Source organism: Ananas comosus, linkage group 5 (assembly GCF_001540865.1).
Source record: "Ananas comosus cultivar F153 linkage group 5, ASM154086v1, whole genome shotgun sequence".
NCBI lineage: Eukaryota > Viridiplantae > Streptophyta > Magnoliopsida > Poales > Bromeliaceae > Ananas > Ananas comosus.
This window is the reverse complement of record NC_033625.1, coordinates 4,828,241-4,840,567: the sequence shown is the minus strand read 5'-3', so window position 1 is coordinate 4,840,567 and position 12,327 is coordinate 4,828,241. Positions and strand designations below refer to the sequence as shown.

Sequence of the window (12,327 nt, the reverse complement as noted above, 5' to 3'; positions counted from 1 at the left end):
GCGGCGGGGGAGAGGAGGAGGGGTCGTGGGCGGTGGAGAGGAGGGTGAGGAGGGAGGCAACGGTGAAGAAGGAGGGTGAGGAGGGAGGCGACGGTCCGATCCGCCTCTTTTTTTTTGGCGAGAAAAAAAAAAAGAACGACAGAAATGAAGAGGAGAGAGAAAGAAGAAAGAGAAAAAGTAATAAGGGTATTTTGGTCAGTTTGCTGAAAAAGCGGACTGAATCTGCAAAAACGAAAAAGGTGGCCCGGTTTTGCAAAAGTCCAAAATAAGTAGATTTTTTATGCAAATTGGCCTTTTTAATTTTGTTTAATAAAAATATGTTGAGAGTGGGATTTGAACCCACGCCCTTTCGGACCAGAACCTTAATCTGGCGCCTTAGACCAACTCGGCCATCTCAACATGTTAACGTGTGAATAAAAGATCAATTAAATGCAAAAAAAAACTTTGACAAAAGCTTATTAAATTATTTATCTGGTTAAATAGGCTACAAACTGAGCCTAATAATAATCCTAATAAAGTTGAGGTTGGATTTGAGCTTAATGAATTGTCAGGAACTAGATTTGAATTATTTAAGAGGAAGGTAGTAAATTATTCGCTTTATTTATTTATTTTTAAAAATAAACTCAGCTAAAAATATGAAGTAATTAAGTTTCAAACTTGCGACCTCAAGTATCAACCATCAACTACTTAACCAACTGTGTTAGCTAAAGCCAGTAATCCGATTACCAATTTTGATCCTGTCTTTATAATTCGAATTCAACGGAATTGGATCAAATATGAGTTGGATTAGCAGGTTAATTCATGGTTTTCCTTAGAATGTTGATTAATCTTTTGATAATTTCGGCCACATTTAGGGAAGAATACTTGAAAATTCACTTCTATATTAGAGGGGATATAGAAAAGAAAGGAAATAGAAAACAGTATTAGAACTAACATCAAACTAGCGTTGTACCCGTGCTTTGTCGCAAGTATAATGAATATGTTCTTAATCATATTTGTAAAATAAAGTATATATTACTATTAAACATATGTATTCACCACATATTTATATTAACATCTTATTTCAAACTATAAAAAAATTTTGAAGCAAAATAGTGAAGTTCATAATATATTTATTTTTTAGACCAGTTTGTCCAAAAAATACGTATCCTTTTTTCTTTTTTTTTCTTCTTCTCGTTCTTCCAACTCCTTTTAGGTCATTTTTGTTGACACATGCAAGCAATGTGGAGAGTTAAAAAATTATGCTAAAAAAAAATTTATTTAACTAGTTCATAATTTTTTAATTGATTTATTTTATGATTTTTTTTTAGAATTTAGAAATATATATTTAATTTTACAAGAAATTTCTAATTTTAACAAAAGTAAGTATCAAATAGTTCTAAAAAATATAAAAAGACTAGAGAAATTAAAGATAATTCTTATAAAATTAGGACTTACAATAGATAATTGACATAAAGTAAAAGAGTACTTAAATTAGCTTAATAGTTGGTAGGCAATAAAACTATTAAATCTAACAAATCTTTAAATCAATTTAGAAAAATAGCTCAAATCAAGATAATCAAAGGTTGATAAGATATTAATCAAATTAACGTAATTGAGGGGTCTCTATTGAGACTTATTGTCCGCACCTGGTATATATATACATTTCATACACACCAGCAAATTTGTTTGATAGAAATGTCAAAAGTAAAATTTTCAAATAAAACTTAATTAATTAAATTTATTTGATAGCATTTCAAATATCTATATGTTAAAAATACACTGACATACAAGTGTGTCACCCTTTGTTCTATTTGCTATACAAATGAAAAGGAGATAATGTATTGTTCACAAGTATATATTTCTACGAAATGACCCAAATAACAAAAATGGAGAGAGGTTAATAAAGCAATAAGACCAGTTTCACATTTAAATACTGCACATTTTCTTATTTAAGTGTGTAACAATTCGCTGTAAAGTGAATCAAGAATCAAATGGTTTGCTCAAATTTCAGCAGCATGAGAACGTTACCTGTACGAGAATCATGAAACATTTCCAGGAAAACCGGAAAAATATCATGACAACATAAATTGTTTAGCGGCGCAATATCCCTTTATTTCCATGGCAAGAAACTGAAGTCCTACAAAGCTACTCTCAATCATACATTACCTCAAAACGAAAAACAAATCGTAAACATCAAATTCTAATTTGACAGATGGATCTAGGAGAAGAAAAAGGTAACTAAAAGGAATTGAATTTTTTTGTTTATTGACTTTTGGCATAATTAACTAACAGCAATAACTTATACAAGTGTATATACAGATCGAATACTACTATCTCCCGGACATGAGGTTGGACAAACCTTGGTTTTCGTAGAAAGAGCCCATGTCCCAATCTTCGGTAGTGGAGGACAATGTCATGAGGGCGACCACAATAGAACGCATTGTAGGCCTCAACTGGGGATTCTCTTGTGTGCATGCTTTAGCAAGCTGGGCCATCTGGTCACCAAAAAAAAAAAAAGGAAAGAAAAGGCTGGCTTAGTTGAGGAGAAGCAATCTTTCTTTATCAGTCATAAGCTGATTAGGTGCTTCTAACTGCTTGTAAATTCTGACCTTCAGAACGGAGTCGATTGGATAGTCCTCGCCGAGACGAGGATCAATTAGTTTGCGAAGTCCTTCCTTTGGATCCGGCTCACTAAGAGCTTCCTCAAACTGCAGTTTACAGGTAACGGAAAAAAGTCTAAACACTGAGATTGTGAAATCAAACACAGCTGAAATTACGTGATGAATGAACACACATTCAGTCATACAAATATAAAATGAGAGTAGAGGAGAGAAAGCGGGGTGGGAGGAAGGGAATCGCGGTAGTATCCTACTAAAAGGATTCAATATCAAAGTTTTCTCAACTTGAAATATGACATCCCTAGTGTTTTCCCTATGCATCAAAGTCAATTGTAAGTAAATAAAGAGAACTAAAACTAATTTTAAACTGATCAATGGTCATGTAAAAAAAATTCTCGATAACATGAAAATTTTCGTTTCAAGCACCATAAAACAAAGATCATGTCTAACGAAGTTGATTTTGAGATTTTATCAATGATTTTTGATTGAGGGATCTGGGAAACGAACAGTCGATCAGAAGAGGAAGCAGAGTAATGGATCATCCAGTTTAAGCAACCAATTACATAGAATAAATAAAATTTGAGAAACAACAAATTTTCAGCCACAATACTACAGAAAGTAACGAAAAAGCTTATATACGATTTTATACCAGAATAACCAAGCCCTTTGTTTCCATGGTAGATTCATCAGTTCTGACAATAGCTTCCTTGGCAGAAATAAGTTCATAGAGGACAACACCGAATGCAAAGACATCAACCTTGGGAGAAACATCACCATATTGAGCGTATCTGCGAGCAAAATAATGCACATGTTATGTTGTAACATCACATGCACTCGGCAAAATACCATATTACATGATAAGGAAATTTCCCTCTGTGAGAGAGATCTGTGCAGTTCTCTATTATGTAGTGGTGATAAAGACGATATACAAGAAAATTCTGCACTTGAATGAAAACGGTAAAAAAATACAATTTATATTTCCTCCATTTATAACATACTTGAAAAACCTTTAACGAAGAACCCTAGATTTGAGAGTCGGATCTGTCACAAGAAGAGGTACATTTGATAACAATGCTAGTTTAGATACCGAACAAAGGTTTCCAACTGCTTAATGTAGAGGGCATTCACAAACAGGCGCACACCAATGTTTAAGCAGACACATGAGAGAGAGAGAGAGAGAGAGAGAGAGAGAGAGAGAGAGAGAGAATAGTGCACTTCATACTCTGGAGGCATGTAACCGAAGGTGCCAACAACTCGTGTCGGTAAAGATGTACTTCCAAATTCAGTAAGTTTCGTCAATCCAAAATCAGCAACCTGTAAGACAAAAACACTATTATTTACTAAAAACCTGAATTGTAGCATTTCCAGTAAGAGGATAGATTAAATGACAACCTTTCCCCGGAAGTTTTTATCTACCAAGATATTTGCTGATTTGATATCTCGATGGATATATACTGGAACAGTGTGCTCATGAATGTACTCAAGAGCCCTAGCTGCATCAAGGGCAATCTGCATTCTCGCAGGCCATGATAGAGGATCCCAACCTACAAACAAATACATAAGTTAGTATTAATCAACCTTCTATCATAATTCTATGTCCTTGGAGATAATTTCAAACAGTTAATCATACCTGACCCATGCAGATGTTGACTTAAATTGCCGTTCTCGATATACTCGTACACAAGGAACAATGAACCCTCAGTGCAGTAACCAATTAAGCGCACCTGCGGAAAGTTTCAACTTAATTCCATATACAGAAGATTAATTACCAAAGACGTTACTGTTTTGAAGACCATCAGATGTATGTAAATCTAGGAATGGTAACAACAACCAAACCTTTAATTCCCAGATATAGAGAGTTCAGCTGTCTACTTTACAAATAAGAGTTCTATCATGGTTTTCAAACTACCTAAGAGGTTATTCCTATTTTTGATCTGTAGAAGGACAGTGCAACAAACAAAGCTTCTTTAGTTCTTATATTAACTGATAATATCCATAATGTAACAGAATTATTGTTTTATCAGAATAATAAAGGCTCTAAGGAATGTGAAGGTCCAATTTACACTGACAACATACTAATTTGGAAGAACAGACAACCTCCAGGCCAAAGTTCCTGTTAACAAAAATTATAGATGACTGTGCGTCAATACAAACTTGTACTGGCTTATTCTACATCTGTTGCTTATTGTTGTTTATCACTCGATGGGTATATGTTGTCTATTACCTTCCTCTGAACTTGGTCATTTTACCGATTGACATAAGACTTTCTGAAACTCCATTGAGTGGTTTATACATCATGGTTCATGGTTATATGTTATTGGTTTTTTTTTTTAGAGAAAGGTAGCATGCTACCCGCTTCGTTTATTTTTTAAAAAAATAAATTTAGCTGGTAATGTAAATCAACTAGAGTACGAACTTGGAACCTAGGGCACCAACCACCAAGCCTTTTACCACTTGCGCTAGAGACGGTCGGTTTTGTTATTGGTTTTTGTCCTACTAAATGGGTCACTATTTTAATTGCCAATTTGTCATGAACCTTTTGACTGAATTAATCCTTTATGATCAATGATATATTAGACTCAGAAGAGACTACAATATCAGAGACAGAAAATTATCATTTTACAAGTAGCATGCCATAAATAGATTGAAAATTTTTAAATTAGTTAAAACTACAAAACTAACATATTACTTTAAGCAGAAATTTGGATATAATCGGTCCTTGTATACTTGGTTGCATGAAATCATTTTCTGAACAAATTGACTTTAGAAATAAAAATAAGAATTCCTTACAATAATAAGATATCATTTAAGAAACAATAAAAGTAACAAATACACCAGCCAAAAGAAATGTGCAAAAAGATAAGACAGTTGAAAGCTGATCTTTCATATATACCAAAAACACCCAAATAATGAATCAAAAGTCAAAACAAAATGAAAAACCAATTTACCAGATTCAAGTGATGAACATGTGTTAAAACATTTAGTTCAGCAAGAAATTCTTTAGTTGCTTGCATATCCATTTTCTTTATAGCAACCTTCTGCAGGAAACAGTACAACAATGAGTTGGTTTAAAAGACGAAGCGAAGGTTAGATAACCACATAATTATTCCTTGAAATCAACTTAAGAGATGGTCCACCTGACCTCTCCTCTGAGTTCAGCATAATATACAGATCCAAAACCACCTTGTCCAATTTTATTAGCCATGCTGAAGTCATCAGTAGCCTTAGAGAGTTCTTCATAGGAGAACTCCACTGATTTGTCAACTGTGATACCTACAAGTGGAGAAGCACTTCCAGCTCGAGGAGTAACCAATGAAACTTTATCCGAGGCTAGTGCAGTACCTATGCAAGAAATAAAAAAGGAAGAAATCATGAAAACAGGATTTACTTTGTCAGCTTCTTGAGTTGTAGACAACAACAAACAGCAAGGAGCCACCAATATCGACATTCCAACTGGAAAAGCACTAGCTTTATTTGTTATTTCATTCCCACTAAAGCTAGGAGACATGATATCAAGCCCGAGTCTCCAAAGATACATAAAATAAACTAGTCAAATCACTAGAGAGAAGTAACTTCTAAATAAACTAGTCGAATCCCAATGGAGAATAACCATACCAAGTTGAGCAGAGGCTTCTTCAGATGTTGATGGAAACATTGAGGCTTTCTTTGCCTTCTTTCTCCTATAGACCAGAAAATATAGACAGATGGCTAGTGCTAGTAGAGTTGCTCCTGCTATTACAATACCAGCAACAGCTCCTCCAGAAACTCCTAAACCGAGTCAAAGTAGACGAACATTAGTGGCACATTCAAACTGAAGATATTTCAGAAGATTTATTCCTCCTCTCTTGCTTGTAATGAAGTTAAAGGCAGAATCACTAGCTCAGAAAAGCAAAGAATACCTGCTGTACTGCAAAAGATGGTAAAAAAAATCTAGGTAAGGATCAACCATAAAACAATTATTTGGGTGAAACTTGAAAAATGCTCTACCAATGTACCTTGAGGAAAGAGGACGATAGCTTCCATTTGGATCTGCAATAACCATATAAAAAATGGTAAGCTCTAAATTTCCTTAAACCAGATGCTAGATTGTATTGTACTTGCTTATCGAGGAGATCAAAGTTGTTCATAGCAAAAATTTTATCTTGAAATGATTGACCTTCTAAGGGACTACAAATTAAGAAAGCTAGACCGGACCAGCAACAACATTCAAAGATAACTATCATCTTAGGGATTCCCAGCCCAATCCGAGGCCCGCATGGCTGAAGAATATAAAATATCTAATGAAACTCATCCAACCAAAAAGCTTAAGCCTGTGTGATTTATCTACACTCGTGATTTTTATTCCATGCGGGACTGCTCTCACATGTAAATTTCCAACGTGTCATGCATTTGAATCGTTCTGCTCACCTGAAATGGAATATCATGAGTTCTTCATTCTGCCCCTGTTCTACTAATAAGTGTGTATCTATCTTCATTCGACTCGATCTTAAGGATGCAGCTTATCAGTGTCGGTATGTTTTGTATGTTCAAAGTTGCATTTTTTTTCTTTTTCTCCCTTGTGCTCAATTTGCTCTTTGTTGTTAGCTCCTACTCATTCTCCACAAACTATATTCAGTATTTACCCTTACTGTTTCTCATTGGTCAATACAACCTAGTCAATAAAAATCCACCTGCGGTATCCCAAACCCTTCATACTTCCACAAGCTCTGATAGTAAAAGACTCACCTTTTGTCGGAATGAACACGATACCATTCCCTGCAGAGAAATTCACGCCAGGGTTGTATTGCTGCAGCAAACTCTGCTGCGCCGAGAAGTTAAACTCCGCTGCAACGGACGACAGATTCTCCCCCTCGCGGAGCGGGTACGTCTCAAAGAGCCCGTATTCCTTCGACACCGCCGGGTCCCCGCACGAGCAATTCACCGTGACGTTGATCGTCGCCCCCGACGGCACGTTGTTCGCCGGGTACGAGTTGGAATTGGCGATCCACGCGCCGGTGGTGAGGTTGGCGTAGACCACGGTGGCGACATGGTTGTAGGTCTCGGAGGGCCCGAAGACGTAGGGGAAGGAGCGGCCGAGGAAGTCGCCGCGGACGCAGTCGCAGGGGAAGAAGACGTTGACGCGGGAGCCGGATATGATGCTGTCCCCGTTGGTGATGCTAGGGTTGTAGGGGAGGAGCGCCTGGTAGGTGACGCCGAAGAGGGAGGCGATGTAGCTGAGGTTGAGGTTGGGGGAGATGTAGTAGGAGCCGAGGGCGAGGTCGCACCCCTTCTTGCACCCCGCTTCCGATCGGAGAACGGCGTGGGCGAAGATTATCGACGCAATCAGAAGAAACTGGGAACGGGAAACGATGGATTCGATCATGGCGGCGTGGATTTGGGGGAGGGGGGGGGATTGGAAACCCTAAGCCATAGAATTTGGGGGCGAGAATGGGGTGGAGGGAGAGGGGAATTAGGGTTTCGCGAGGAAGAAGAAGAAGAGTGCGTTGGCTTGGTCAGAGTCGTCGTAAGCCAAGTTTGACAAAACAGTGAGGGGCCCCACTTAAACTACCCAATGGGAATTCCACACGTGGTTGAATAAATCTTTTTGTATTGTTCCCCGCGGATGCGAAGAAGCGGTTCGCGGCGCCGGACGTTGGAGCTTGGCGGGTTTTTTTTTTTTTTATTAAGGTGAAAATTTATGGAGACCCCCTCAACTATAGATGATTCTGACAAGGCTTACTCAACATTTTTTTAAAAAAAAAAATTTGAGACTTCCTCAACAAATTTTTTTAAATTAAACAATTTTATTTACAAATTTTAAAAGAATTTATCAAGTTTATTGATGATTTTACCCAATTTTAACATTTTAATCACTTTTTACCGACGTTTAATTACGAATAAAATCATGAAATTTGATAAAAGTTTAACTTTTTATTTAAGTGAAAAAGTTCAATTCAAAATATTTATTAGTTAATGGTGTCTCAATTAAGTAAAACTAAAAATAGTAATATAACTTTCTTTTTTTGAAAGGCTTAAAGTTATGTAGTTCTTTTACAGTATTTATGTTTCTACTTTCAATTACACTTTATAAATTATTTTGATAAAATTAAAAATTCAAGATGATTTTTAAATCCAAAAGATACGATCTGCAATTTGAATAATTTTAAAAAATCATCATAGAAATTAAATTTTATATGTTTTAAAAAATAATATTTAAATAGTTTCTTATCAAAATACGACGAATAATAGGACAGGACCGTGTGAGCGCTAAGCCCTAGGAAGATTTTAACGACATATTCCTTGGCCAATAAATGGTGGCATCTTCTCCTTAAAATAATCATTAAAAAAAAAAAAAAAGGCATAGAATGTTGGCCTGCACATTGAAAGACAGATTGGATGATTAATTAAAATAAATTATTTTTCTAATATTTTTTTTCAAAGGATAAATTTAAATTATGTGGGGTGCCAATTTTTAATTTATTATAATTTCTGAGTATAACTTTTTAAATTATTAAAATTAATTTAATTGACTAAATATTTACAAATTATTAATATAGAAGCGACATAATATCTTAATTATCACCGCATTATGAATTTTTTTTAATCTAAAAAATTACCTAAAGGTCTTACTTGTGGGATCGTGGCACTAATTATTAATTCTAAAATTTTGAGCAGTTAAAAATACACAATTAATTCATTTAAGTGTACGAACACAACGTCCACGGAACTCAATTGCCACTCTAGCCACCCAGCCTTATGCCATGGGTCTCGATTATCATTCAACCCACTCAGCCTTACACCACTTCGAACATGATTTGACCTAATCCGACCTCATGCTATTTCAAACGTGACTCGACCAACTTGATCATCGATCACAGAACAGAATGTTGTTCTATTTAAGCCAACGTACATAAAAGCAGGGCACCACCACTCTGTAACTAACTACATATGCAACACAATAAACACACAAGTCACACATGCACCATCATCATCAAAGATCCAAAACTACACATACATGCAAATGTATTCAAGCATTGCCTATGAGTAGCTTGTTGTCGTCCAGGAACTCGTACGGCGGCACCTCGAGGTTCCACGGCGCCGGGCCTTTGCGGATGCAGCCGGAAGTGTCGTAGCCCAGGTGCGTGCACAACCCCACCACCACCAGCCACTCCGGCCGCTTCACCCCCTCCGCGTCCACCTGCGGGTGCCGCAGCTGCCGCAGGTCCACGCTGTTCGCCGCCCCTGCCACTTCACGGTGACGGTGGAGCCGAGCGCGACGCCAGAGATGTCGGCCTCGAGGGAGGCCAGCACGAGGACGTTGTGGGAGGCGGACATGCTGAGGAGCAGGCGCAGGAGGAGGAGGCGGAAGAGGGAGGCGTAGACAAAGCGGCCGGCCGTGAGGGCCACGTACGCCAGGGCCTTCATGGTTGGGTCACCACCGCCGCCGCTGCCGGGGGATACCGCTCGTGGATGTGCTCATCGTAGACGATCTGGTGGGTGGGTTCTTCAGTGCGGCCACCGTCGGCAAAAGGTCGGGGAGGTCCCTCGAGTCTTGGCTGCGCGAAATTAAGGGATGCGACGCGTACCCTGCATCATCTTTTTCGGTCGTGATTGTTATATGCTCAATTTTAATTTTGACGTGGACTAAAGTTTACAAAGCACTGCAGTCCAAACTACACAACGGTGCTAGTCACTCTGAATTGTAAGCAAAAAAACTGGGATTTTGAGTTGTGGAAGCTATTGATGCGGCAATCAGGAATTTTGCCTGCTCAGAAATATAAATATTAAAAATACAAACGTTCAGTTGTTTCAAATTTTATACGTTTTAGAGAATATATAATTGTATCACACACAATTTAACATAAATAATTTTTTGAATGAAGAATTATCTTTCGTCTATTTAGCTCCTAATTAAAAAAATAATAATAATCATCAAAAAATTAAATTTTTTAAAAATAAAAAATAATATTTTTATGTGAAAATTATTTTTTATACTAAAATAAAATATCACAATTTAAGCTTCAGCAACAATTAGATTTCTCACTATATCTCATTTTTCTTTTTCTTTTCTTTCTTTTTTTTTGAGAGATAGGTAGCACGCTACCCGCTTTGTTTATTTCATTTAGAAATAAACTTAGTTAGAAATGTGAATCAACAAGGAGTCGAACTTGGGTCTCGGATACCAACTATCAAATCCTTTGCCACTTGCTCTCGGGTATCCGCTTCGTTTATATCTCCTTTTTCTTTTTTCTTAATCAGAGGCTAAAGAGCAAAACGGAAAGAGAAAAAAATAATAATAAAATAATAATAAAACGATCTATTTCGAAAGTTGACAGTCTTAACAGATAGACCTGACTTTCAGCCAGTGACGATCAATAATCGCAGGTCCCAGAATTTGAAACTATTTGAAGTAAGATCAATACATCTAATTTATCGTATAAATAACAGTAAAAATAGAACAAAGGAGATCTAGGAGAAAGCACAACCTCGAACATAAAATGATTTCAAGACTAGCCACCGCGGAGAAAAGGCACTGCCGACAGGGCCGAAATCATCGGCGTAGGAGACGTCGACGCGGCTGCGGGTGGTATAAGCCGTGGCAGCAGCGCTGGCAGCTGTTGACGACGTCGGCCGCAGCAGAGACGAAGAGAGACTTCGGCCGGCAGTCCTCTTCGCCGTCATAACCATCAGATCATCATATTATTTATTACTAGTATTATTGTTGTTGTTGTTGTTGTTAATTATATTATTATCTTTCTTATTTCTCTTCTTGCGTTGTAGTGTCTAGGAGTGTAGAATGTAGAGGAGAAGATGAGAGAGCTCGAGAATGAACGCGGGATGTTTCCCGCAAAAGAGGTGAAAAAAAAAAAAAGAAAAAAAGAAAAAAAAAGACTAAATTATATAAAACTTTTATGTCAAAACATAATTTTTCCCTTTTTCTTTCTATTATTTAAAAATCTACACTTTACTCTCTTATAAAATGAAAAATGTTTACTTCGACCCTGTTGTTAGTAATCCGTTAGACTTTCGTTTATAAAATATTATTATATATTTTGTTATGCCAAAAATATCATCAGTCTTCTCTCCTGTGAATCTGGTGAAGGACAAAATGATCATTTTATCATCATAATTCGTATCGTACCTTCTGTGAATATTTTTTATCTTATAAGAGGATAAAGTGTAAATTTTTAAATTGAAGTAAGGGAAAGTGAAAAATCGAATTTTAACATGAGGTTTTCTGTAATTTAGCCAAAAAAATGGTGCTGTTTAGGCGGACATATTATTCTATGGACCACGCTCACCATGTCAACAGTTACGTAGACCAGTCAAAACGCGACAAGTGTTTTTATATTTGAAATCATTATTAAATTTGAATAATATATTATTATTCTTTCAATGTATTGTTAAGCCGTCTTAGCTCAGCCGGTAGAGCGCATGGCTTTTAACCATGTGGTCGTGGGTTCGATTCCCACAGACGGCGTTCTTTTTATTTTTTTAACCTTTTTTGGTAAATTCTTTTGTTCGAATTTTCATAGATGTTGTTTATGGGATATACTCTCTCCCCTTTGGTTAAATTGATACTTCTAAGTTACTGCAGGGGCTAATATACTTAGATTGCGCATATTCGTGTATTCAAAACTAATTTAATTCACCAAGAAAAATATCTCAATTATATGCACTGGTAATCAGAGACATTTTTCCGACATAAATACAATAGATAGATGGGGCCAATTCTGAGGTTGATTAT

At 36.7% G+C, this 12,327-nt stretch overlaps 1 protein-coding gene, 2 non-coding genes and 1 pseudogene across 4 annotated transcripts; 1 reads left to right on the top strand and 3 right to left on the bottom strand.

The window, feature by feature from the left end:
- On the bottom strand, positions 319-399 carry TRNAL-AAG. The gene has a single exon. It is a non-coding gene; the product is annotated as a tRNA-Leu (tRNA).
- On the bottom strand, positions 2,070-8,105 carry LOC109710561 (lysM domain receptor-like kinase 3). 2 transcript variants are annotated; one of them, XM_020233241.1, is made up of 12 exons: positions 7,326-8,105; positions 6,596-6,629; positions 6,500-6,507; positions 6,216-6,359; positions 5,743-5,942; positions 5,549-5,638; positions 4,231-4,324; positions 3,993-4,144; positions 3,823-3,914; positions 3,250-3,388; positions 2,592-2,690; positions 2,070-2,477 (listed from the first exon to the last, which is right to left on the bottom strand). In XM_020233241.1, exons 1-12 carry the CDS (start codon positions 7,960-7,962, stop codon positions 2,313-2,315), a joined length of 1,854 nt encoding a protein of 617 aa, XP_020088830.1. In that variant the 5' UTR covers positions 7,963-8,105; the 3' UTR covers positions 2,070-2,312. The 2 variants fall into 2 exon arrangements, with proteins under 2 accessions (XP_020088830.1, XP_020088829.1); XM_020233240.1 differs by having other exon boundaries at positions 6,216-6,368; positions 7,326-8,104.
- Positions 9,607-11,261, bottom strand: LOC109710312 (annotated as a pseudogene).
- TRNAK-UUU lies at positions 11,988-12,060 on the top strand. The gene has a single exon. It is a non-coding gene; the product is annotated as a tRNA-Lys (tRNA).

Excerpts from the sequence above, each read along its gene's own strand:
- LOC109710561 (XM_020233240.1), bottom strand. The coding sequence starts at position 7,962 with ATGATCGAATCCATCGTTTCCCGTTCCCAGTTTCTTCTGATTGCGTCG. Across the intron at positions 3,915-3,992 it reads ATAAAAACTTCCGGGGAAAG|GTTGCTGATTTTGGATTGAC; the intron begins GTTGTCATTTAA and ends TTTGTCTTACAG. Across the intron at positions 2,478-2,591 it reads CAATCGACTCCGTTCTGAAG|ATGGCCCAGCTTGCTAAAGC; the intron begins GTCAGAATTTAC and ends TTTGGTGACCAG.